The sequence below is a fragment of the Nerophis lumbriciformis genome, linkage group LG01 (assembly GCF_033978685.3).
Source record: "Nerophis lumbriciformis linkage group LG01, RoL_Nlum_v2.1, whole genome shotgun sequence".
Taxonomy (NCBI): Eukaryota; Metazoa; Chordata; class Actinopteri; order Syngnathiformes; family Syngnathidae; genus Nerophis; species Nerophis lumbriciformis.
This window is the reverse complement of record NC_084548.2, coordinates 47681954-47708475: the sequence shown is the minus strand read 5'-3', so window position 1 is coordinate 47708475 and position 26522 is coordinate 47681954. Positions and strand designations below refer to the sequence as shown.

Genomic DNA, 26522 nt, shown 5'->3' with positions numbered 1-26522 from the left:
TTCACGCAGCTCGTCGTGAAGTTTCCTGCTGCGTTGAAGGACTCCCGGCGAGAGTCTAAAACTACAATTTACAATGTCAAACGTCTCAATGTGTCGGTGTAAAAAGATGTACATTGTAGTCGACGTTTCATATGAATGGTATTAAGTTAACGGTAACGACGGTATAATCGCGCGTTATTGTGAAAACAGAACAAAGCTTTTCCCGGTTGCGTTTCCCTGAAGCTGCGCACAAGCCGCGCAGCTTTGACGCTCGCGGGCTTCCGCCGTCATATTCGAGGACATGGGACCGTGAAAGTATGGCGGATGCCGAGGAGCCGTAAGTCTCAATGGACGAAAAATGCTATTTAATCGGAGTTAAACCTCTCACGGTTTGACCTTAACACGGCATGCATCAAATCTATTCACATGTTTTCTTCCAGGGAGAAGAAAAGAAGGCGAATAGAGGACCTGACTGAGAAGTTAGTGACGAAAGCTAATGAAAGGTCTCTGCCCGGCAGCAGGTTTGCATTTCCGCAGTGATCCGCCGCTGCTGCCGGGCCAGGAGACATTAAAATTAATGTTTTATTTTAGCAAGGCCCTGCCTAAATAAGCCCGTTTTACTGTTAATGTCTAAACACAGTTTGCAGACTATGCTCTTGCAAACCATTTTTTGAATGACAAACCCAATAATAACCAGTTACACCCACTGGCCACATTATTAGGTACACAAATAGAAATCCTACAAGTAATACTGTTCTGTATGTATGTTATGTTTAGGCAGCCACATTATTTTGGAGAACTGAATATGACTGGATGAAATTTCATGATTTTTAGCAAGACCCTGCCTAAATAAGCCCGTCTCACTGTTAATTTCTAAACACAGTTTTCAGACTATGCTCTTACAAACCAATTTTTAATTGACAAACCCAATAATAACCAGTTACACCCACTGGCCACATTATTAGGTACAAAAATAGAAATCCTACAAGTAATACTGTTCTGTATGTATGTTATGTTTAGGCAGTCACATTATTTTGGAGAACTGAATATGACTGGATGAAAATTCATGATTTTTAGCAAGACCCTGCCTAAATAAGCCCGTCTTACTGTTAATTTTTAAACACAGTTTCCAGACTATGCTCTTACAAACCAACTTTTGATTGACAACCCCAATAATAACCAGTTACACCCACTGGCCACATTATTAGGTACAAAAATAGAAATCCTACAAGTAATACTGTTCTGTATGTATGTTATGTTTAGGCAGCCACATTATTTTGGAGAGCTGAATATGACTGGATGAAAATTCATGATTTTTAGCAAGACCCTGTCTAAATAAGCCCGTCTCACTGTCAATTTTTAAACACAGTTTCCAGACTATGCTCTTACAAACCAACTTTTGATTGACAACCCCAATAATAACCAGTTACACCCACTGGCCACATTATTAGGTACAAAAATGTTTTGGTGTTTAAAAAAAGCCAATCAACTGAGATTTCTCTTCAATGAAACTAGGACTAAATATGACAAATATTAGTTGACAAAAATACACCATTAGGCATTTGGTTTTTAATCATTAAAGTTCGATCATATCCAACATATCTAACATATCCAACAAGTAATGCTGAAAAAATTGAAGCAGCAACTTTTCTAAATTAAAAGGCTGTTGCTCTTTCAATCAGTATCGCCATAATCACAATGAAAATCATTCTGTAGTCATTCAGTCTCCGGTACTTAGGAAACTCAGTCACAAACCTTGTTGGCACAAATTACAGCACTTGGGTATATGGAAAGGAACAAATAAGGTGTACCTAATAAAATGTGTTGTCTTAACATTAACATGGTATGAATCATACTTTAAAACACATCATTCTGTATTGATCAAAGATTTAATCATTGTTAATTGTGATATGTGGGATGTACTAATGCGAGTAAGTGTATCTTGTGTTTCTAGAATGGCTGTTGACGGTGGCGCCTGCGACTGGGACGGCCGGTGGAATCACGTGAGAAAGTTTCTGGAGAGACCTGGACCGTTCACGCATCCTGACTTTGAGCCGAGCACAGAGGTGAGGCAGGACACATTATAAGGGACATTTTGTTGTGAGCGATTAGATTGTAATGATTCTGATTGGTGCGTCTGTTGCCTCAGTCTTTACAGTTCCTGTTGGAGACGTGCAATATTTTGGTGATCGGCGCAGGCGGGCTTGGATGTGAGCTGCTTAAAGATTTGGTAGGAAATGGATTTAAACAAACCTGATTACAGCTTTGGTCTAACACAGGCTCATTGTTGTTATTGTAGGCTCTGTCTGGGTTCCGCCTCATTCATGTGGTCGACATGGATACTATTGACATGTCCAACCTGAATAGGCAGTTTCTTTTCAGGTAAGTAAAAACTCAAAAGGAAGGAAGGTCATAATTAACATCACCAGGAAATATTTTTCCAGTTAAGGTTACACTTTAGAAAAAAATATAAATTATTGTGTATCATTAGCTCAAGGCATCACCAAACCCACATTTTTGAAAGTTCCAAAAACAATGTCCAAGGTAGTTCAAACTGATAAAGGAAGCTATAACGTTACAATCAAGTTTATTTAAAATTTCAGGAAAATTTATTTTTTGGTCGTTTTATGAGGGGCAACGATTATTTTTAATAGATAATTTCCCATTAATCTAATCAAAGTAAGAACCTTACCAATACTCATATCCTTAATTTCCAGGCTATAGAACACACTAATGATAACTGCATCCATAGGCGCCTATCCCATGGGTGCTTTGGGGCCCAAGCACCCACGGACAATGCCGAGCACCCACGTGGAATTGATGGCAACTTTCAATCTTTAAAATAATTTTTGAAAAATCAACCTTGTTGTAGTTAATTTTGTGGCGAGTTTGGTCCGTTTGACAAAATAATAAAGCCGCAAATCATATGGGATATTAACTTCGCTGAACGTCTATTTTTTTTTTAATACACACACACCGAGCACCTACCTAATTTTTGGACAAAATGTAGTTTGTACTTATATTGGCCGTGCACGTCTATTAGCCGCAGGTGTACACATTAAACAATACATATTTATACAGGAGCTTTTGTTCATTCCCAAATTTAACAAAAGACAGCCCACCAAGAGGTTGTCTTCTTTGGTGTCAGAGTTAAAAGCACTCAGGGTTGCTTCTTCCGGTGTTTTCTTGGCCTTGCTTTCGCATTGGTCTCAAAGCGGTTGTGTGCCTTCTGTTTTGGCATGCGGCTGCTTGGTTTCCTTTTTCGATTTCTGTGTGGATCGCTTTCGGCTTTGGGACAGCGTTGTGTGCATTTCACCGTGTCTTTTCGATGACTTAGGTGAGTCCATAACGTGCTAAATGACTGAATGATTGTGTGAATAGAGGTGGGAATCTTTAGGCACCTTCCGATTAGATTACGATTCAGGAGCTATGGTTCGATTAAAAGTTGATTATTGATGCAACTTTAATTTATGTATATTGGTCCAGTTTTACATTTCTTTTTGTTTCACAAAATAAACATTTATCACTTGTAACTTTTTAAAGCAGTGCATTTGTAATAAGAAACAGTCAAAATTAACTCCCATCACATTTATTAAATTCATGGAAATGTGTGCAAAACTGGAACATGAGTGCCCTAATAAAATAAAGGAGCTGGTCGGATCTCTCGATGAGGTGGTTTTGCTGCAGTCAGCCAAATTTTCGAACTTTCTGTATTACTTTATTCACAATAAATACATTGATTATCGATTAGTGATGTTTACTAATCAATTTTATAATCGGCCATTTCCAAATTGTGATGCATCTAAAAATCCTTTATTTCCCTCCATCTCTGTGTGTGAATGCGTTTGCATTAATGTCAACAATTTTATTGATCCACCGTGACCTGTGTGGCAATTTTATTGGTCTGAAGTGACAAAGCTGAATTTATTGGCTGCATGTGATGCTTTTGGATTCGGAAAAATAAATTAGCCGCAGCATTGTATAAAGTGCAGGGTTCAAAGTGTGGGAAACACGTAGTGGCTTAAAGACCTAAAAATTACTCTACCGGTACTATCTTTTCCAAGAGTTTGGATGCAACGTGTCACTTTTTTTTTACTTTTTGCAAGTTCCCCTTTTTGTGTGTTTAAAACATTAATAGAGATCTCATAGGTAAACATTGCTCTCTCAATCAAATATGAAGTATTTATATTATATTATTTTTTTGTAAATTTTACCATGCATGTTAAGAATACACAAAACACTGACAACTGTATGACTTTGTAAGAGCCTTTGACAAGGTTATTGTGCATCCACCACATACATAGTAATATCAGGGTTTCCCCTTAATGTACTGTAACTAAATGTGGCCGACCGCCACCTCATACTCACACCTTGAAAATAAGATTTTTTTTACGCGAAAACAAATTAAAGTAATATGAATGTTGTCTGTCTATCTGTGTTTGCCCTGTGATGAGCTGGCGACTTGTCCAGGGTGTACCACGCCTTCCGCCCAAGTGCAGCTGGGATAGGCTCCAGCACCCCTGCGACCCTGAAAGGGACAAGCAGTAGAAAATTGATGGATAGATAGATGGATGGATGATGTATTGTAGCCTGCAGAAGAGGTCACACATAGTCCGACACTATTTGTATCTATAATTGCCAGTCTTATGATAACAACGGCACAATTCCAACAGGTTTTATCTCCTGTGCAAACACTTTTGTCTCTGTGCTTCCCCGGACACAATTTCCTTTCAGGCCCTGACGGTGTGTTTGGGATCATGGGAAAATTAACATAAAATCAAAACCACACAAACATAAAACATTACCGCCAGCTTGTCGTTACTGTACGAATGTATAACCTATCATTTGTGCACTATTGACAAGTGATGCACCGAAAACTCGGCCAAAAGACGTTGATCACCGAAAACGCTGCCAAAACCGAATGTAAACAAGACATTGTCTAGAGCATTGTCAGCATGTCTGCGATGTGGACATAACTTTAATGTAGCCCAGATATACCCGCGGACAGTGATTTACAAAATGTACAAATATTAAGAAGACAGTGGCGACTTTTAAGGAGAGAAAGTCCAACTGGCGCACCGGTGCCAAGCACGATGACGTCATGCTTGCTGCAGCTTGCCTCTTTTCTCAGGCACATGGAGGGACAGAAGTAGTCTCTAAACATGAGTACATTTTATAATACCACCAGAAAAAGATGCAAGATTTGTTGTTAGTCGTTTTTAATAAAAGAGTAAATAAAAATCTGGAGACACTTAAAATATTCTCAAAGTACATTGTTATAATAAGCAGCAACAATTGAAAATATGGCAAACAATATATTTTAATACTAATTAATACTAAGAGATTTGTTTTTAGATGTATAAATTTTTTTAGCCTTATTACAGAAAATCATATCATAGCAGATTATGAAAGTTATGCGATGTTATGTGACCACGCCCCCACCACTACAGGTATCTCTGCAATCCAGGGGAAACCCTGAATATTGAATGTGAAAGCAAACAATATCTATGGAATACTTTGTGGTCGTCTACAACCATGCACTTGTAGGTAATTTATGATGTATCTCCCTTAGCACAACATATTTATATAATAAATAGAATCAAGAATAATGGTTCAGATGAGATGCAATTAACATCTCAGCAGTACATTTTTTTTGTTAACAGCCTACCGTATGAAACTTAGTTTTTCCTTGTAGCTTTATAGACACATTATTTAGTTCTCTTCTGTCTCAACTCGTCTCATCAGGCTTAAAGATGTTGGACGACCAAAAGCAGAAGTGGCGGCCGACTTTATTAACAGTCGCATCCCTGGATGTAACGTTGTCCCGTATCCTTTGGGAGCAACCGTTGACTATGTCACAAGAATCTGGATACACTTATGATTAATTAAAGAACATCACAATGCTTTTAATTCCTTATCAATTTGTTGTTCAGTCACTTCAAAAAAATCCAGGACTTTGACGAGTCCTTCTACAGGCGTAAGTGTCCATATCTGATCAGCTAACAACTTCACAAACGCCCGCGGCTTTAATGTAACTCTTTTTGTCTGACTACAGAGTTCCACATTATTGTCTGTGGGCTGGACTCCATCATCGCCAGACGATGGATGAACGGCATGCTGGTAGGCAGATGCACACTCTTCATTAGATGCTCATCAAGTTTAGCAAGATGAGATTTAGCTAATATTTGATGAGTTGTGTAGATATCGCTTCTGAGCTACGAAGATGGAATACTAGAGCCCAGCTCCATCATCCCCCTTATTGACGGCGGCACAGAGGGCTTTAAAGGAAATGCTCGTGTCATTTTGCCTGGCATGACGGCGTGCATTGACTGCACACTAGAGCTGTACCCCCCGCAGGTAATGCTCACGTTAATTTGCAAGTTTTATTTGAAGCTTTCACAGCTGTCAAGTTTTTAATTGGATCTTGATCTAAGTCCTCAACAAAAGACCAGTTTGATTAGGTTGATAACAGATGTGTCAGCTCTGGGAACGTCACTGAACTCAAATAAAGCAGCTCTTCGCACCCAATAATTGTTTTTAAGCGTGTCATTTTACAATACACAGATTAATTTCCCCATGTGCACCATTGCGTCCATGCCGAGGCTTCCTGAGCATTGCATAGAATATGCCAGAATGTTGCAGTGGCCGAAAGAAAAGCCATTTGGAGGTAAGCTGAAGAATGTACAGCATAAACCTGCTATCTTTTTCTGTGAGGTGATTCTTGACCGTGAAAGATCATTGTTCAACGCTGCAGAAACAAGTTTAGATGGAGACAATCCCGAGCACATCCAGTGGGTGTTTGAGAGAGCGCTAGAGCGAGCCGCACAGTTCAACATCACAGGAGTCACGTACAGACTAACGCAAGGTAAACTTAACTGACCTTTCATTAGAACGGATAGCAGTTTGCATGTTTTAATGACACTTTCCGTTGCAGGAGTTGTGAAGCGGATCATTCCTGCCGTGGCATCAACTAATGCTGTTATCGCTGGTATGAAACTTTTGCTGCGACAGATTGGAAATATTTGTTTGGAAAATGTATTTGCTATTTACATTTGGCATTGCACCTTTTAGAGGAATGCCTTATTCTTCAGTTACCTTCTTGGTGTTACAGATATAATAGAGTATGATCGTTGCTGCAATCTAAATGACCAGACAAAATGTGTTGGTTGTCTTAAAAGTTTTCTTACCTGTTGGTACCTGTTTTTGTGTACTTGGGATTCCCGTAAGTCCCAAAAAACTGAAATAAAACCATAGGTAACAAATATTTATAAAACAATATTGCCTTCTTTCAAATTTGCTCCAAACAAGCCGTGTAAAATTTGAGACTTTAGATCGTCTGTGAAACAAAATATATGCATCATTTTTACCAAAGAACCACCATTACATGTTATGTAGACCACAAGGAAGTGTTTTAAATGTAAAAAAAACAATTATAAAACCCCTTTATGACATAATAATTTAAGGTTTTGTTATGGAGGCACAGCCTTGGACAATGAAAAAAAAAACTCAAGTTTTTTTAGTACGGTAGTAGTACTTTAGTTGCCATCATTTCGACACATACATGCTGTATACATGTGTATCTACATTGGCCTGTTGGTTACCTAAACAATATGCATGCAGATAAGCAGATTATAGGTTAGAAATTACAGGTTATTCTGCTTTCTGTGCCCAGAACAAAGACGTTTGTATGTTGTTAACAAGCCATTTTGACTCACTGATGTGATGATTTCTAGATATAGCCAGTGAATTACAAGCAGGCAACACAACTGCATCACCCATCAGTGATAAAAAAACTTTCCAATAAAGGGTTTACACAGTTCTTCTAAAATGCCTTAAATGTGTACAAATGTCTAAAGAGGAGGGATTCATTTGATCCTTTTTCTTGTTTTGCGGTGACTCATTGCACTTTTTCGTTTTGTTCCTCACAGCTGCATGTGCAGGTGAAGTTTTTAAAATTGCTACAAGGTAAGTGGTAAAAGCACTTTTGAAACCGTTCAATAAATCTGCTGCTTTTTGCTATGAAGTTGCACTTCATTTATTATCTCTTTTTGCTATTACAGTGCATATATTCCTTTAAATAATTATCTGGTCTTCAATGATGTGGATGGACTCTACACTTACAGTTTTGAAGCTGAAAGAAAGGTTTGTCGCACACAAAAAACATCTGTAATGCATTTAAATTAAGATAGAGTTCATGGTTTATGAGCCATTCATTTACATAATTTAAACAACAAAACATTTTCAACATGTAATTTGTTTGACCATAAATCTGATATCTTCTCTGCAAAGACATTTTACCTAGCCAATAACCTTGTCATTTTTGTTTTTGATGGGTAGGAAAATTGTTCAGCATGTAGCCAGGTGCCTCAGGACCTCCAGTTCCCACCGTCTGCAAAACTACAAGAGGTTTTAGAGTACCTGACAGAAAATGCCTCCTTGTAAGTAACACATTTCCACGTTTCAAGTTTCAAGTTTTATTCGTCACATGCAGAGTACACCACAGTGAAATGCTTTTTTCCATGCTATTCAGATATTGCGTACAGTGGGATCCAAACACAGTAGTTGCAGAATCTAATACACTAAAAATACAAAAATTTGAATAGCTCTGATGTACATTGATTACAAGACAATAAGTTGCACAATAAGTTACAGAAATACAGTGACCAGTGCAATATCAAATAGTATATACAGTATATACAGTATAGGGAGCAACAAATATTAAGGTGTTTACAGTTCTTTGGCAGTTGAGTAATGACAGTAGTATGAACAAAGGTAATGGAACAGTATGACTTCTTTATACTCTTGTTTTTCCTTAAAGCAATACAGATCATATTGCTTCAGCACGGTACCTTTTGGCTATTCAGCAAAGAAGAGGAACATGGCTCATACCAGTGCAGAATGCAAACATTATGAGCAGAAAATAATAGTCTGGGCTATGATCCACAATTTCCGGTTGTGTTTTTTGTTGTCACATTTAAATGACAGTATTCTGTCAGCCAATCACTGGATTGCAGTGCAGTCTACACCAACCTACTCATATCATTGTGTCATATGGTGTGTTAGGATAAATATCACTTATTTTGGTTGGTACTCCCAAATCCCCCCACCTGACAACTTTATGACAATGAAATTGCCAAACCAAACTGTCCGGCTTGGTAAAAAAATGCAACTCCACCTATTTATTTTATTATTTCCAGACAAATGAAATCTCCAGCTATCACCACAACTCTGGAGGGCAAAAATAAGACTCTATACCTGCAGGTAATGTCACAAATCAGCATGCTGCTTTCAAAATGTTTCATTGAAAGCATTAATAAATACACAGATTTGCTTTTAATTCCAGTCTGTTAAATCAATCGAGGAACGAACCAGGCCAAACCTCTGCAAAACTTTGAAAGGTAACAACAACAACCTACAAATCTTCCTCTGTCCTTGAGGTGTTGACGTAATTTATTCTTGTCTTGTCATGCAGAGCTTGGCTTGTCGGACGGACAGGAACTAGCCGTGGCAGACATCACCACGCCTCAGACTGTCCTCTTTAAGCTCAATTTCACTGCCTGAATGCCATTTGGAATGCAAAGCACTGATGTGATGTTGGACTTCCTTTGTCACAATGTTACTGTAGCGCATTTGATATGAGTGTAAATAGGACAAGTACATTTTCACTTGTGCGAAAGCATTAGGAATATTGTTTACTCGTGTGTGTGTGTGTGTGTGTGTGAGTGTGTGTGTGCGTGTGCGTGTGTGTCCGCGTGCGTGTATCCTCACATTGTTGCTCTTTTTGTCGTCAAACGAGAATAATGATATACTGTAATCCAGGTACATTATTGTCAACATAGAAGCTTTATCAGATCAGCAGCTGATCAGCTTCACATGTTTGCTTCATGACCATCTTTTTAAGATGAGTACTGCAGTATTTGATTTTTGTGGCAGAAACATTTTGATCTGATCTTTTTGAACACTTTCAAACTCAACCTCAGACAAGAAACTCCAATAGGTAAACATTTTATTCACCTTTCAACTCAAACCCCTGCATTCCTAATTATATTTGGAATCTGATGAAATGAATGTTTCAAAAGATTGGAAGGGCCTAAAAGAATATGTTCCAATAGAAGACTTGAGACAGAATACCATAATTGATCTGAACAAAAAGGCGTACATACATGTGGCGTATACAAGGTGTTTAGAACTAAAGGCGGACATTTTTCATCATGTTTTTTTATTTTAATATTTTTGTTACTTAAGAAGCTTGCTTGCCTGAGAAGTATCTATTCAGATTTGTAGAAGTTCCAGGGTAACCTTGAAAATACTCTTAATACACTACTGTATTGTCGAAAATATCTACTTAAATTAAAGGAAACCATGCAGAAAATGTCATTTGGTTTGTTGTCATTTTAAAAGACACACTATCAAATTACGGTAAATCATCAAAGATTCAACCAGAAACTTGATTCTGACAAAACAGCAATTTATTGATTGTGTATAATAGCATATAACAATAAGATAAGTACTATTTTTAAACATTTCCTATTTGGTAGGTAATAAAGGGTCTTAAATTACTTTTCATATTAATTTAAGCACAACATAATTAAAAAGGAGGCACACACACTAAAAGCACTGTACAAGTTAAGCACGAGTTTAGAATAATTAAAAAACCCTGAATAACTATACTTATATTGTACTTGCTCCAGCCAAAAGTTTATTGTGGTTAATGAAACTGGAGCGTATTTGCATGTCTATTAAAGATGTGGGCCTGTTCCAGTGTTTTGGACCTCCTCTCCCTCCTTTCCATCCTCAGTGTCCACCCTGTGACACCATGATGCACTTTAAGCTTCTTAGGCGCTAATGAAAGTGGGCGCACATTGTGCAGGAGACAGATGGCCCCTGTCTTGATTAAGTTCTCATTTTCCCGCTTGGGATGAGGCTGGCAGGCTTTGCTGGGGCCAGCTTCATCCCAGAGGAGAGGAGCTCATGTGTGAAAGTGCAGCACGCGCTCTGCTGTTGCCCTTCTTTTCTCTGAATTTTTGGATTCTTTTTTTTTTTCTCTTTTCTTTTTACTTTGTAAACTGGAGCGTCACCTGCGACAAAGCTTTGCTGGAACAAGATTTGCATTATGCTTGTTCTGGAGGACACTAATGGGAGCTTGACAAATCTTTTGTGTTGCCACTAAAGAGCAGTGCTAGAAGTAAGTAAATATTTCTTCTAAAAGGTGTCTGGAGAAGAAAAGCAACTATAAAACTACAGTATATTGTTTTTCTTATGTTTTATTTTTGAATTGTGTATTTTTACGTGGTGTTTTTATTGTCTTTTTTTTATTTAAGGAATCTGCTCCTTGATATAGCTTGTGCTGTACAGATAAAGAGACTTTAGTTTTTTTATATTTACTATTTTAAAAAGCTCCATGAGATAGTTTTGTTGTAGCTTGACCCTATTTTGATTGTTATTTCACAAATTACTGGATTATTTGATCAGTAAGGTTGTTGCCTTTAATGTAATAGCTTACCAACTACTTTGAATAATTAGAGTTAAATGGGTTAAATGTTCCTTCATGTGACTGTTGTGCTCTAATTTGAAATTCCAGATCATGCTTGACTCATTCTGACTCCGACTTGTGTTCAGAGTCTATCGCTGAGCACCCTCATGTTTACAGCCTGAAGCACTTGTGAATCAGAAGTGAACGCAAGAAGTCATACTCCCTCCAACAGGAGGCATGTAGGAGCTTCGTCTCAAATCCTCTGTGTTTCAGATTTGCCTCAACCTCCTTTTTGTTCCCTGTGTGCAGGCAAGATGACCCTGGCTATTGTTTTGACTAGGACACTCCACTGGGGTCTCCTCCTCCTATGCTTGGTGTGCATGTGCAGCCAGCAAAGGTCCACTGGCAACCAAAGCTCCAGGGGACAAACGGGTATGTATGTGTCAGACCCAACCAGACCAATGCACCGCCTAGGGAACTCATTAGGGCAGCTGGTCACCTGCGTCGTTGCCTGATTCAGTTTGAGCCTCCAATTCCCTCTGCACCAACACCACCTGTCAATAAGTGCAGTACTTCAGCAACTCCGCTAGATCCCTCTTTCGAATACAACTTATTTGTTTTTCTTCTACTGTTATTATACATATTTTTTTCAGTGTACTCAATTAGAATTTAACCTTTGGGCCCTGCGAGTGTCGCCAGCCAAGCAGACATCAGCCATGTCTCCTCGGATCGGAGTATGAAATATGCATGCGAAGGTTTCTGTTATCTCTCTGCTCGGTTGCACCCCAATTTAAAGTCAGTTCAGCATGAATCATCTGTGGAGTCATAATCAAAAGCAACATCCATTGTATTATTTTTCTGTGAAATTATGCACTTCTGCGGAAAATTCTATTCATGGGCATTATCCTGTTATTTATATTTAAACATTGAGCAGCACATTCAATTAAGAGATTAAAAATACTCTCATGAATACAATGTTGTCCTCAGACTATGAGTGCTAAAAGCCTTCATCCACTTGATGGTGCTGTGGCTTTGAAAAAAAAAAATCTGGCCCATTTGTTTAATCATTTTGAGTCTCATAAATAACTGCATTTTCCAGATAAGATAGACATTTGTTGCAGAAGACATCTTTTTTTTTTTCAGTGACACACTAACTCTGCAAGCTGAATGACCTTGTTTCCTTCCAAATTCTCTTAAAGGATCATCGAAAGAGAGGACAGGGACTTGTGAAGTGGTCGCGGCTCATCGCTGCTGCAACAAGAACAAGATTGAAGAGCGCTCTCAGACGGTCAAGTGTTCTTGTTTCCCAGGACATGTAGCAGGGACAACAAGGGCGCTGCCCTCTTGCGTTGAAGGTTATTTCATACTTCTACTGTCTCCTACTGCTCTTTTGAGGGTGACATGATTATGATATTTGTCAGTAAAGTGCGCTGATACTTCGGCAGATTCTACGAATCACTGAACGGTACTTTTTCCCCCTCTTCTGCCAACACCGTTCCCACAGTGACGTTATTACTTGAGAAAATGGCAGAGCATTTAGTGGCCAACGCCCGGAGAAAATCCAATATTTGCTGTTCACTTTTTCCACATTTTGTTATGTTAAAGTCTTAATCCAAAATGGAATACATTCATTTTTGTCCTCAAAATGCTACACACAATACACCATAATGACAACGTTTTTTTGTGCAAATGTATTTAAAATAAAAAAATCACAGGTACATAAGGATTCACAGCCTTTACTCAATATGCAATTACACCCTCAAGTCTGTTTGAATACGATGCCACAAGCTTGGCACACCTCTCTTTGGGCAGTTTTGCCCATTCCTCTTTGCAGCACCTCTCAAGCTTCATCAGGTTGAATGGGAAGCGTTGGTTTTCATCCAGGATGTCTCTGTACATTGCTGCGTTCATCCTAGTCTTGTCATGGAGGTAACAAAAAACCAAATGGTCACTCTGTCAGAGCTACAACCATCTCTGCAGCAATCCACCAATCAGGCCTGTATGGCATAGTGGCCAGATGGAAGCCATTTCTTAGTAAAAAGTTTGCCAAAATGCACCTGAAAGACCCTCAGACCATGAGAAACACCATTCTGTGGTCTGATGAGACAAAGCTTGAACTCTTTGGCGTGAATACCATTGCCAGGCGTCATGTTTGGAGGAAACCAAGCACCGCTCAGCACCAGGCTAACCCCATCCTGACCGTGAAGCATGGTGGTGGCAGCATCATGATGTGGGGATGTTTTTCAACGGCAAGAACTTGGAGATTAGTCAAGATGAATGCAGCAATGTATAGAGACATCCTGGATGAAAACCTGTGAAGCGCTGTGAATACTTTCCGGTAGCACTGCATGTATCAGATTGTCTTGTATATTGTGGCAGTGAAGTGGTTAGTGTATCTGTTTATTTTGGGTTGCAGGTTTGCACCTTGGTTGACGTTATTTGTTTTATTATTATTTAAAACAATGTCTCAAATAGGTATAATGGGTTTTGCTTTGTAATGTATTTAGCTGACCTGAATGTTTACAAGCATTCTCTTGATACACTGACAAAACATACTCATATGCCTTTTTGAAAAGCTTTTTTTTTTGATCACCAATGCCAACTAGAAATAATTCCCTGCCCATTGTTTTGGCGCTCCCTTTAGCGCGGCACACCTTTGCGCCATATGGTAGTGCCCTAATAAACAACACACACAGCCTATATGAATTGGCGATCCATTATAGAACTTTTCAACTGAAATCCACCCACTATTCTGTTTCTGCGGCAACTCCACACAGTTTGAAAGTTACAAGACAGGAACATTGTTAAATCAGTCAGACAAACAATAAAAATATTGCGGGTGATCGATACCTTACAAGAAGTAAGGTGGTCTTACTAACGAGTTCCTAGACTCTGAGGTAAACTGAGTTTTTGTGATGGTCAGAACTTTTACCTGAATCATAGCTAAATCAACACTTACAGAATACACAAAAGACTTAACATACAGTAATAAAAAGATGAAATAAAAGAATCAATGAAATTCATATAAAAATAGAGAACACGTTTTTACTTTTATATCTGTGGTTGTCATGCAAACTGGAAGGAGTGTTACAAGGGAGGAGGAAGTCTAAATAACGAGACCATTACGCTGTTTAGTTATCACGGTTCATTTTACAGTAGAACATCCTTTCACATGTTCAAAGAGATCATCTTTATCCTTGATGATGGTCGCAGCGTTTGAGCGGCTTGCACTCGGCATGCAGCCAATGTGGACTCCTCCACTTCTCACTGAGCATTTTACCATATCTAATTTAACTTCGCTTTCCTTTTGTTTAGCATGCTGCCCCCAGATAAGCCTAACCTGACTCTCGCCAGATCCTTGTAGTTCGCTGAGCTCCACACAAGGATCTGGGACTTCTCAATAGGAGATGTATTTCAGAAGGCGGGGCCTTGTAAAAAAAAATCATTGTATGTGATTGGATAAACCACTTGTCCGTTATCTTGAATGACGTGCTACTTCAACCCCTCACATCGAAATCAACCTGTGACGCTGATGAGAGCTACGCTAGGAAATCCAAAATAGAACAGCCGACATATTGGATAACGACAGAGCAAAAAGTTAGAGAGATTTTACTGAAACAACGCAGCAATTTCTGTAGACGATCGATGTCGCAAAATAGTTGCAATAGCAAAATCAATGTCACTCCTCGCTGCGTGCCGCCGTTGTTGTTTGAATCAAACAGTCGCTTCGACGCTACGTCACATTTATGAAATCCCGCCCGGCGATCCTGATTGGTTCATTATTTTTTGCTATCTTGAAGGAGTTTGCAATGCCTTCGAGGCCAGATCCTTGTGTGGAGCTCAGCGAACTACAAGGATCTGGCGAGAGTCAGGTTAAGATAAGCCTCCCCTCCCCTTGGAGACAGAATGTCGTGCAAAACGAATGAGTCAAAGATTTTTATTGTCAGTTTTTCCCATACATGCAAGACATACTAAATAATCGACATACCGTTTGTCTCTCACCCTGAACTCTGGAGCAAATTTCGAATTGACGTTATCCCTCGCCAGTGTATCTTTGTTAGCGAAAGAATACAGTCTTCTTGCGCTGCGTGTGGCGCACATGGGCTATTGTATTATTTTGCTGGAAGCGCTGCAATATATTCTCGAGTGAAGCTAGTGCTTACGTACCAAAATTAGAGTTTTGATTAATTAATACAAGTGTGTATGGTGTCAAAACCGTGCCAAAAATCCTTCCGTGTATAAATCACACTGCGTGCGCGTGGCCTCTCTGCACGCGCGCAGACTCATTTTGCGCTCGCGTGGTGTCTTTTTGCTTACACACTGGCAATGTGTCTTTTTCTTTTGTGTATGGAAGTACAAACCCCAAAACTAATTAACTTCTCTTAAGACTGACAGAGTTCAATATTTTATCAAAATGCTTGTTTAACCTATCAAGTCATTTACAGGCTGAATCTTAGGCTCTGTAGCTTGGTTCCTATCTACCACCCCCAGCATGCCCACAACACTCGTAACTTAGATCTGATATCAGGTAAACATCGTTTACTGGCTTGTACCGCTCGAAGTGTTGTATGCAGGGGACCAAAGATTTGGAACCGGCTTAATGAGAGCCTCAAGATGCTGTATCCATTCTCCAACTTCAAAAAGAAACTGAAAACTTACCTATTATCCACCTATCTCTAATGCCTCATGTGGGGTAGACTACTGTTGGGTTTTGCATGGTTGAATGAATGTATGTATGTATGTGTATGCTTGCTTTAGTACTATTATCTTGTGTTTATCATATAGCGTTGTTGTTGTTTTTTGTTGTTGTGCTTGCTACCATGTTTCATCATTCCATGTATATACTGTCCTCTGGACCCCCTTTCAAAAGCTTCTTCTAGCTTATTTGGGCGACCCTTTCATGTACCAACATCTTAAAATGATTATATTCACTACTATGTAATTGTTATATGGTATTGTGAATAAACTAAACTAAAAAACCCCCCCCAAAAAACAGTGAAGTTGGCACGTTGTGTAAATCGTAAATAAAAACAAAATACAATGATTTGCAAATCCTTTTCAACCTATATTCAATTAAATAGACTGCAAAGACAAAATACTTAACGTTCAAACTGGAAAACTTGTTTATTTTTTGCAAATATTAGCTCATTTGGAATTTGATGCCTTCAACATTTTTCAAAAAAGCTGGCTCAAGCTTGACGTCGTGTTCTCCGGACCAAAGAGGAAAAGAACCATTTGGATTGTTATAGGCATAAAGTTGAAAAGCCAGCATCTGTGATGGTATGGGGGTGTATTAGTGCCCAAGGCATGGGTAACTTAGATATCTGTGAAGGCGCCATTAATGCTGAAAGGTACATACAGGTTTTGGAGCAACATATGTTGCCATCCAAGCAATGTTACCATGGACGCCCCTGCTTATTTCAGCAAGACAATTCCAAGCCATGTGTTACAACAGCGTGGCTTCATAGTAAAAGAGTGCGGGTACTAGACTGGCCTGCCTGTTGTCCTGACCTGTCTCCCATTAAAAATGTGTGGCGCATTATGAAGCCTAAAATACCACAACGGAGACCACAGACTGTTGAACAACTTAAGCTGTACATCAAGCAAGAATGGGAAAGAATTCCACCTGAAAAGCTTAAAAAATTGGTCTCCTCGGTTACAAAACGTTTACTGAGTGTTGTTAAAAGGAAAGACCATTTAACACAGTGGTAAAAATGCCCCTGTGCCAACTTTTTTGCATTGTGTTGCTGCCATTAAATTCTAAGTTAATGATTATTTGCAAAAAAAAAAAATCACGTTTCTCAGTTCGAACATTAAATATCTTGTCTTTGCAGTTTATTCAAATGAATATAAGTTGAAAAGGATTTGCAAATCATTGTATTCTGTTTTTATTTACGAATTACACAACGTGCCAACTTCACTGGTTTTGGGTTTTGTAGTATTGTAGCAAAAATATTTCCAAACGCGCATCTCATTCTGTGTGTCCGTAATCCAATTCACAGTGTATTAAGTTGTCTGTCCATAATGTGATTTGTTTGTTAGTAATAAAAAAAAAATCAGTCTTTCGATGTGTGTAAAAATTTGGATTTGTCTGAAACAGGAAACCTTTTTACATGTGACTTTTGCGACACTGTTGTGTAAGAGCTGTCTGTCCGTGCAGTGATCTGAGCTTTCTTTTCCTTATACTCACAACAAGTCGGCGTTGAAGCCAAGAACAATGGACGTTTCATCTCTTGCTGTAAATGGAAATTCATATTTTAGCAGTAACTTAGTTGTCAGAAGTATATTCTAATCAAATAAGTTATGAGTAATTTTATCACATATAGCGGCCAAAATGATCGCGTTTCCTCCGTCGGGTGGCGGGGCTCTCCCTTAGAGATAGGGTGCCTGTAAGACCAATGGTCATCTCCGTGGCTCCCTACCGGTTGGACGTGCCCTAAACACCTCCCTAGGAAGGCGTCCGGGGGCACCCTGACCAGATGCCCGAACCACCTCATTTGGCTCCTCACAATGTGGAGGAGAAGCGGCTCTACTCTTAACTCCTTCCGAATGACAGAGCTTCTCACATATGCCCTATCTCTAAGGGGGCCCCGCCCCCTGGAAGGTGGAAACGAGATCATTTTGGCCTTTATGTCATGACTGATGACCTATTTCAGTACAAAGTACTTCTGACAACTAAGTTACTGCTAAAATATTATTTTATTCACAAAAAGTGATGGAAAGTCCGTTGTTCTTTGCTTCAACGCCAACATGACTGCGAGTGGGTGCAGGGCCCCGACTCGTGTTTAGTATACAGAAAGGACAGGTGAAGTTGATGACAGACAAGTCTTTTTACAAGTTCGGATCACTGCATGGACAGACTTGTACACGGCAGAATACTCGCAAAAGTCACGTGTAAAAATACTGCCAATCAGGATTCCTGTGTCACACAAATCTGACTACAGACACACGTTTTTTTTACGCACACACAGCTTTTAGTACGCACACACAGATTCTATTACAGGCAGTCACAAATATGATTACGCGCACACAACTCTTTCACCAAAGAAACTCGTACACGGCAGAATTGTCGCAAAAGTCACGTGTAAAAAGACAGCCAATCAAGGTTTCCTGCTTAACACAAATCCAAATACAGACACACACATGGAAATACGGACACATACAAATAATAATATGGACAGACAATCAAAAACACGCACAAGCAGCCCTGATTACACGCACACACATTGAAATACAGACACACACATTAGTACACAGACACGTGAAGTGGATTACAGACGCACAGCTCGAGATATGCGTTTGCAAAAAGAGCCACCTGTACTTTATTTTTACTACACATCATTCAGTTCAGTTCAGTTTCAGTTTATTTCGAACATGCATACGATACAATGTAATGCATCACATATTTCCAGTTGTTTCATTACAGCACGTCCGAAAAGGAGTGGGAAGAAGCTGATTATTATTTAATCCCACCCCTTTTCATACCATAGCCATTTTATTCCATTTCCTTGTTCTCTGTAACAAAACAGTGAATAAATAATACATAAATAATATACCATAGTAAGTAAAGAAATATTAAATACATAAATAATCTTTATCTAAAAAAAAAAAAATGGTTTTAATTAATTAATCATTGTTCTGTGTACTTTGTGAAACATGTAGTTTGAAAAAGTCTCTTAAACTGAATCATATTGGTGCTTTGTTTGATTTCTTTAGTTAATCCATTCCATAATTGAATTCCACATACGGATATGCTGAAGGTTTTAAGTGTTGTACGAGCATACAAATAATTTAAATTAGATTTTCCTCAAAGGTTATATTTCTCCTCTTTTGTTGAGAAGAATTGTTGTACATTCTTGGGCAGCAGGTTATAGTTAGCTTTGTACATCATTTTAGCTGTTTGCAAATGCACCAAATTTGTGAATTTCAATATTTTTGATTCAATAAATAAAGGGTTTGTATGTTCTCTATATCCAACATTATGTATTATTCTAACTGATCTTTTTTGTACCACCGCTAGTTAGTGAATAAGGCGCACATTTGTAGTTGTTTCCCCATATTTCTGCACAATAACTCCAATATGGTAACACTAGTTAGCAGTAAAGAATATGAAGTGATTGTCCATAATGTAATATCAACACTACTTCCATCCTTCTCAACAGTCCTATATTATCTTTGTGTCACTTTTCCACAGCCTCAATCGTGCGTCAGAAGTGGTGGTGTAAAATGAAGCCGTGCATGGATGGAGAGGAGTGCCGAGTTCTTCCTGACCTGACTGGTTGGTCGTGCATCTCGGGGAACAAAGTAAAGACTACCAAGGTGAGGAAAAGGTGTTATTCTCCTTGCAAAACAACACTAAATCTGTTTATGGTCGACCAGCTTGAGCATAGTGCAATGGAAAAATCCCGGCTCCGTAATACATTACTTTTATGCAAAATCATCTGCACTGCTTATTACACCATAAGCTCTCCTTTTGAAAGCGAATACAGATCACAGAGTAAAGCGTGATCACTGCTCCCAGTGGCCACATCGGCCCTCTTTGCTCTCAAAGTGGGCTCACAAAACCTAATTCTATAATCTGGTGAATGATGGGGCCAACAGGACAAACACGAGAAAAAGCTGCAAACTAATGCAGTGCACTAAAACCCGTGTAATTAAATCTGACGGCCAATGGGAGCGGCGCCGCATTTGGAAACGTGCTTTCTCATAAATTGCCTTTCTGTTGTGTCGTGGTTGATTGGGTTGATTCTGCGTGACACAGGAGCAGGCGAGCACTTGCAGCGTGAACGCCCTGTTTGAAAGAGAGCCACTTTTCTTGCCAATTTACAGTATGGTACATACTACATACTAACCCACAATAGACGAAATAAAGGCAAATGTAATTGATGCAAGCTTGATTTTCCGTTGATTTGGGCTTTTGTTAACTGATTGCACAGCAGGCCAGCTGCAAAGAATGTAAAGTGTACACAGGCAAAAAGTAAGCAAGAAGTATGCTTTATTTAACTGCTAAAGTTTATTAACAATTTGCTACTTTGGGAAAACAGTAGGGGGTAGTAGTTTTGGAGTTTCACGGCAGTCATTTCTAGCCATTACATATTACATTACAAGGATGTCCAAACTTAAAGATGTCAAGCCAATGCAAGAGTATTACAGATCGTTGAAGTAGGTGATCCAGTGCTGCTACAACACTGACAGAAAGACTTTTCTTCATATAGCAAGACATTGCATCAACTTTCATTTGTAGCGTATTGCTGTTTAAATTCTTGCTTCTACATAAAGATGTGATACTCAACAAAGGTGACTATCCCCAACTAATCCTATGATACAGCAGACTCTCCAATGTCACGATATGTTGATAAGGGTTCTCTCAAAAACGGACTATTCCCTCAAAGACAAAAATAAGGTCACTTTCTGCTATACTTGCAGTTGTTCTTTTATTTTTAGTAATATTGTACTGTAGAGCAGACAGAGTCACGTGTAGCCTACTCCTGTTCATTTTTTATTCTGTTGTCATCGTATATCTCTTCTGTGCAAGTACTGGTGCCCCTCTGTGGCAGCATCACACACAAGCCAAATATATGTATCATTTAAATGCTCCCTTGTGAGATGTGCAGTACAACACAAACAACATCACTCACCATGTTGGTTTAATTTCCAATAAACACTTCTGAATCATACCCCTCCACCACACGCACACACACACATTTTGGTTGAGTTCCAAAACGTACGACTGCCAAGGTATAGTGTTTCCCAACTTTTGAGCCAAGGCACATAAATTACATGATAAATATCGGATGGCACAACACCAAGTGTGCCATTATTTATTCTGTCCTATGAATGGCAACGGGTGAATACACACAGCTGCCATCTAGTGGAAAAGCTTTTCATTGTTCTGCCTGTCACTCGACGTCACCAGTCTAGATAGAATTATTTGTAGTAACTACAGTGGAACGGCATACTTGCCAACCCTCCCGAATTTTCCGGGAGACTCCCGAAATTCAGCTCCTCTCCCGAAAACCTCCCGGGACAAATATTCTCCCGAAAATCTCCCGATTTTCAGCCGGAGCTGGAGGGATGCGGACCTGAGTGAGGACAGCCTTTTTTTTATGACAGGAGGACAGGGTGACAAGAACTAAATCATCCAGACTAGAGATAAATTGTATTATTATGTTTATCTTACCTAAAAATAAATATATTTATTAATGAAGAAAAAAACAACTAAATACATTTTTACTATATTTTGCTAAAAACATCAAAATTAATTGTATTTTTATTTGTATTTTTTCTGACTCCTTATTACATCCAGCCATAGAATTATACATTACAATAAATATATTGGAAATAATTAATTTTAAATGATCACAATAATTCATTTAAAATGACCATATTTAATTATTAAAATAATTGCTTGTTTATCAACAACTTTAGCATTTTATTCATTACATTTTGAAGCTCTCAGAAGCCAAGTTATGTTATATTCCTTAAGATGTATTTATGCAAGTTTGAAGTATCAATTATCTAAACACAGTTTTGTTTGCATATTTTCAGGATGTTGATATATATATATATATATATATATATATATATATATATATATATATATATATATATATGTATATATATATATGTATATGTATGTATATATGTATGAAATACTTGACTTGGTGAATTCTAGCTGTCAATATACTCCTCCCCTCTTAACCACACCCCCGCCCTCAACCACGCCCCTGTCCTCCCCCAACCCCCCCCCCACCCACCTCCGGAAATCGGAGGTCTCAAGGTTGGCAAGTATGGTGGAATGTCGAGTAATGAACTCAATTGTTTCTTGAATAGGGTTCGTAAACAGAAAAGTTTGTTTATTAAAACAAATTTTTCCATAAGAAACAATGTTAACCTTAAAGTACCAGTAGTTACGCTTATTTGTGTTTCATTGTATCCATTAAACCACATCCAATTGTATTTACAAGCCACAGAGTATGTGAAAATACTGCTTTTGCTTTGCTTTATTCGGACTCACATTGAGCGAGAAAAAGGCTAAAAAAAACCCACTTAAAAAGCACACAATGAAGCAATTTGTAGCTTACGACCACATAGCAAATTGATCAGCCTGCCTACAATGGATCTGCTGTCGGGTACAAAATGGGTGAATGAAATGTACGTACACCTAGACAAAGTTTGTACAACAACGCATATTTTTATTCAAGCTGTGGTTTGTATTATAGGAGGTTCGTAAATCAAGGTTCCACTGTGAATAATAATTTTCAGACTATCCATCCATCCATCCATTTGCTACCGCTTATTCCCTTTGGGGTCGCGGGGGGTGCTGGAGCCTATTTCAGCTACAATCGGGCGGAAGGTGGGGTGCACCCTGGACAAGTCGCTACCTCATCGCAGGGCCAACACAGACAACATTCACACTCACATTCACACACTAGGGTCAATTTAGTGTTGCCAATCAACTAGTTATGGAAAATTAAAAAAATTCCCACAGCACACCTGAAGATCACACACAGCACACTAATGTGGCTGGGAGTCACTGCTCTGGGGCATTTGACTCTTGCGCTTCCACTATAAAGCCCGAGTTCATTTGTTCATTTATTTTTGTACCCCTTATCCTTTTCAGGGTTGCGGGCAAGTTGGATGAAATCAAAACAAATGTTTATACTGTACCATAAACCGAATTATTGCTCTTTTTGTGTTGTTGTTGTTGTTGTAGGTGTCGCGGTAGGCAGGCATCAGCTTGGTCCAATCGGAGCACAGCCTTCCTTGCTGGCAACAGTCAGCTCAAGTAACTCTGGACCCTGCGGGGCTGTTGGAGCTACAAAGAATGTAGATTTAATTAGATATTTCCTGCTTTGCATTAAGCTGCGGTAACTCATTATTTCAATATCCCTCGTCTTAAATACAGATTTGGTCCGGGTTAATCCCACAGAGTAGACAATCTATTAGCCAAGATAAAACCAAGCAGTGCCGTGTCCCAACCCAAACAGCCGGCTCCTGTGAGCGTTTATTTCCTGCAGTGATGTGCTGAGAACATGGTGCGTTATTCAAGTACTGGCTCGGTCTGCTGTCAACCACTACAAAGGAGAGTTTGTGGATTTTCAGGAGCATAAATACTGTAGAACAGCGGACAAGAGTCTATTTTAGACTCACTTTGGGTTCTATAAAGAGGTCAGATCTTCTTGGACTCGTCTTTGACATGAAGATGTACTCTCATGCACGCACGGATTGGACGGGCAACCCCGATGCAAAACAAGAAATGTTTGAAATTCTAATCACAAAGAGAAAAGAGAAGAGGAGCATCTTCACCGTTGAGAGTATTTACATCAAGCTTTTGTTTATCTCTCCAAACTCAGTGCTGCTGTTGAGGGGAGGCAGCTTATTGTAATAGCGATGAACATTGGAGATTTTTTGCCTTGGAGCAAAGTGTAGCCACCGACAGAATGTTTTCTGCTATTACCACTTCATCTTCTTTATGAATAATATTCCTTCTGGACCCACTCTCATTGTCTTGTGTTTTATCTCTGGTGTTCAGCCACTGTGTTTGCTTGTAAATTCTCCAATGAGGAGATAAGAAGGTTATATTAACTTAATACAAATATACTGACAGCTTACCTTTCAATCTGCGACATTAAATGATAATAAATGTCACATACTGTGTGCTGTTGAAAGCTACAAGTTGATTGTTTGGGTTCTTTGCCTTCTTCTCCACAGTGGTCCGATTATGCACATTAGTTTTTGTCCTTCAAATAATTGTATTGTCCAATGCTATTTAAATCTACTCTCCACACAAGCCTCTTTTACACAAATACCCTGCAAAATAACCACATCACAGCTATACATTAGATGTACGCTAATTACTGACATTAGTTGTAGAAGCAGTAATACTGTAGTAATAAGGTTGGGTGCAAATTGGGGCCCTTCGAAAAAGTTTATTTGGAGGCCCCCCATTACAAAATTTTTTTTTATGTGAAACAATTTTTGCACAGTGCTTTTTCACTCAAAATGGAAAATTATTTAATATATGTTTTGTAACAAAACTAATTATAGGAAGTCATATAGGTAGTCACCTATCAAATGGGGTCTAAAAGACAAGTTGTCTTGTTTGTTCCCTATTTTATTTAAGGACTTAATTGCAATAAGAAACATATGTTTAATGTACCCGAAGATCTTTTGTTTAAATAAAGCCAATAATGCAATTTTTTGTGGTCCCCTTTATTTAGAAAAGTACCAAAAAGTATCGAAATCATTTTGGTACCGGTATCGGTACCAAAATATTGGTATCGGGACAACACTAGTTGGTACAGTAAAACACAACTTGAAAAAAACACATTACTATGTCTAGAGTATAGGCAGTGGTGTTTAGTTTTTCTATCTAAACGAGTGAAGAATGCAGAAACTTTGAGGCATGATTCAGCTGACCTGATGATAAACTAGTTTGGGAAGCATGATTTTGTATTATTCATAAGACTATTGTACTTTTCAGTTCTGTAAATATAGACTACTGTGTGTTAAGTCCTACTTAAGGTTAAATTCAGTTTAAGAATTAAGCCAGGTCTATTCAACTGGCTGCCCTCTGGCCATATCCAGCCTGCCAGAGTTTTTCACTTGGCCCGCAGAACATCATCCAAATAGGCTTGATGAAACCATTCAATCTCGGGATGATCATGTATGCAATACTCCTTGTAATAAGAAGAATACATTATATAGAAAATGTATCACACAAAGAACTATAGAGGCAGAAAATAAGTACAAAAAGTATAAAAACAAGCTAACTAACATACTTTGAACACGTAGAAAAGAATATTACAGTCAATTATTAGACAGGAACAAAAACAATATGAGAGCAACATGGGGAATCCTCAATAGCATTACTAAAATTGGCACTAAGAGGCATTACCCCCAATACTTCTCAGACGGAAACATACGTAAATAATGACCACATGAAGGAAGTACTTGAAAGCTTCAATAATTACTTTGTAAATATTGGACCAAAATTGGAGGAAAGGATTCCAGACCCAGTTTCAACTGAGGACTATGACACCATAGTTTTTCCTCAATAATGTGACACAGGAGGAAATAGTTAAAATCATGAAAAAATACAAATCTAAGAATTCAATCGATTGTAATAGAATTGATATGGAAACGATTAAAAAGGTTATTGAAGAGATCTCAGGACCAATAATGTATATTAGTAACCTATCATTTCAAACAGGTAAATTCCCCAACAAAATGAAAATAGCTAAAGTTGCACCAATTTATAAGACTGGAGACAAACATCAGTTTACAAATTATAGACCTGTTTCTTTATATCCACAATTTTCTAAAATCATTCAAAAACTGTTCAATAACAGATTAGAAAGTTTCACAAACAAATATAGAATACTCGCTGAGAACAAATATGGATGTAGAGCTAATATTTCAACTTCGATGGCTTTAATTGAAATTACATAAGAAAGTACCAATGCAATAGATAGTAAAAAATGTGCAGCAGCAGTGTTTATGGATCTAACTAAAGCATTTGACACAATTTTACACAATATTTTAATCAAAAAATTAGAGCGGTATGGCATCAGAGGGTTGGTCTTAGACTGGATTAGAAGCTACTTAACCAACAGGAAACAATACGTGCAGCTAGGCGAACACACATCGACAACGCTAAATATATCATGTGGTGTACCCCAGGGATCAATACTAGGACCAAAATTGTTCAATCTTTATATAAATTACATTTGTAAAGTTACAAAAGATTTAAAGTTAGTATTATTTGCGGACGATACAACCGTGTTTTGTTCAGGAGAGAACACACAGAAGCTAATACAAATAATAACAGAAGAAATTAACAAATTAAAAAGATGGTTTCACAAAAACAGACTAACCTTAAACTTCGGGGAAACTAAAGTAATGCTATTTGGTAACAGTAGAAGGAAAAGTCAAACACAAATCCAAATAGACAGAATAGAAATTGAAATAGTAAATGAAACCAAATTTCGAGGTATAATGATTGATGATAAAATTAACTGGAAATCTCATGTAAAAAAATATACAACATAAAGTAGCAAGAAACACG

The 26522-nt window shown here is 38.4% G+C and overlaps 2 protein-coding genes across 3 annotated transcripts; both read left to right on the top strand.

The window, feature by feature from the left end:
• The first annotated feature begins 11 nt into the window (after positions 1-11).
• uba3 (ubiquitin-like modifier activating enzyme 3) lies at positions 12-10356 on the top strand. 2 transcript variants are annotated; one of them, XM_061984878.1, is made up of 18 exons: positions 12-316; positions 420-500; positions 1934-2045; positions 2129-2209; positions 2279-2361; positions 5725-5805; positions 5913-5956; positions 6035-6099; positions 6181-6336; positions 6544-6646; positions 6734-6844; positions 6914-6967; positions 7908-7944; positions 8040-8121; positions 8317-8417; positions 9177-9240; positions 9323-9377; positions 9452-10356. In XM_061984878.1, exons 1-18 carry the CDS (start codon positions 297-299, stop codon positions 9538-9540), a joined length of 1419 nt encoding a protein of 472 aa, XP_061840862.1. In that variant the 5' UTR covers positions 12-296; the 3' UTR covers positions 9541-10356. The 2 variants fall into 2 exon arrangements, with proteins under 2 accessions (XP_061840862.1, XP_061840871.1); XM_061984887.1 differs by having other exon boundaries at positions 14-316; positions 420-458.
• A 593-nt stretch (positions 10357-10949) lies between these two features.
• Positions 10950-24252, top strand: LOC133622314 (chemokine-like protein TAFA-4). The gene is made up of 5 exons (XM_061984913.1): positions 10950-11164; positions 11762-11884; positions 12652-12807; positions 19647-19771; positions 23169-24252. The coding sequence occupies exons 2-5, from the start codon at positions 11767-11769 to the stop codon at positions 23178-23180; spliced, it is 411 nt and encodes a 136-aa protein (XP_061840897.1). The 5' UTR covers positions 10950-11164; positions 11762-11766; the 3' UTR covers positions 23181-24252.
• The last annotated feature ends 2270 nt before the right edge of the window (positions 24253-26522 follow it).

Bases quoted from the DNA above. Each gene is read 5' to 3' on its own strand.
- LOC133622314 (XM_061984913.1), top strand. From the start codon at position 11,767: ATGACCCTGGCTATTGTTTTGACTAGGACACTCCACTGGGGTCTCCTC. The intron at 11,885-12,651 runs GTATGTATGTGT...ATTCTCTTAAAG, and splicing joins AAGCTCCAGGGGACAAACGG to GATCATCGAAAGAGAGGACA. The intron at 12,808-19,646 runs GTTATTTCATAC...ACTTTTCCACAG, and splicing joins GCTGCCCTCTTGCGTTGAAG to CCTCAATCGTGCGTCAGAAG.
- uba3 (XM_061984878.1), top strand. From the start codon at position 297: ATGGCGGATGCCGAGGAGCC. The intron at 2,046-2,128 runs GTGAGGCAGGAC...CTGTTGCCTCAG, and splicing joins ACTTTGAGCCGAGCACAGAG to TCTTTACAGTTCCTGTTGGA. The intron at 6,647-6,733 runs GTAAGCTGAAGA...TCAACGCTGCAG, and splicing joins GAAAGAAAAGCCATTTGGAG to AAACAAGTTTAGATGGAGAC.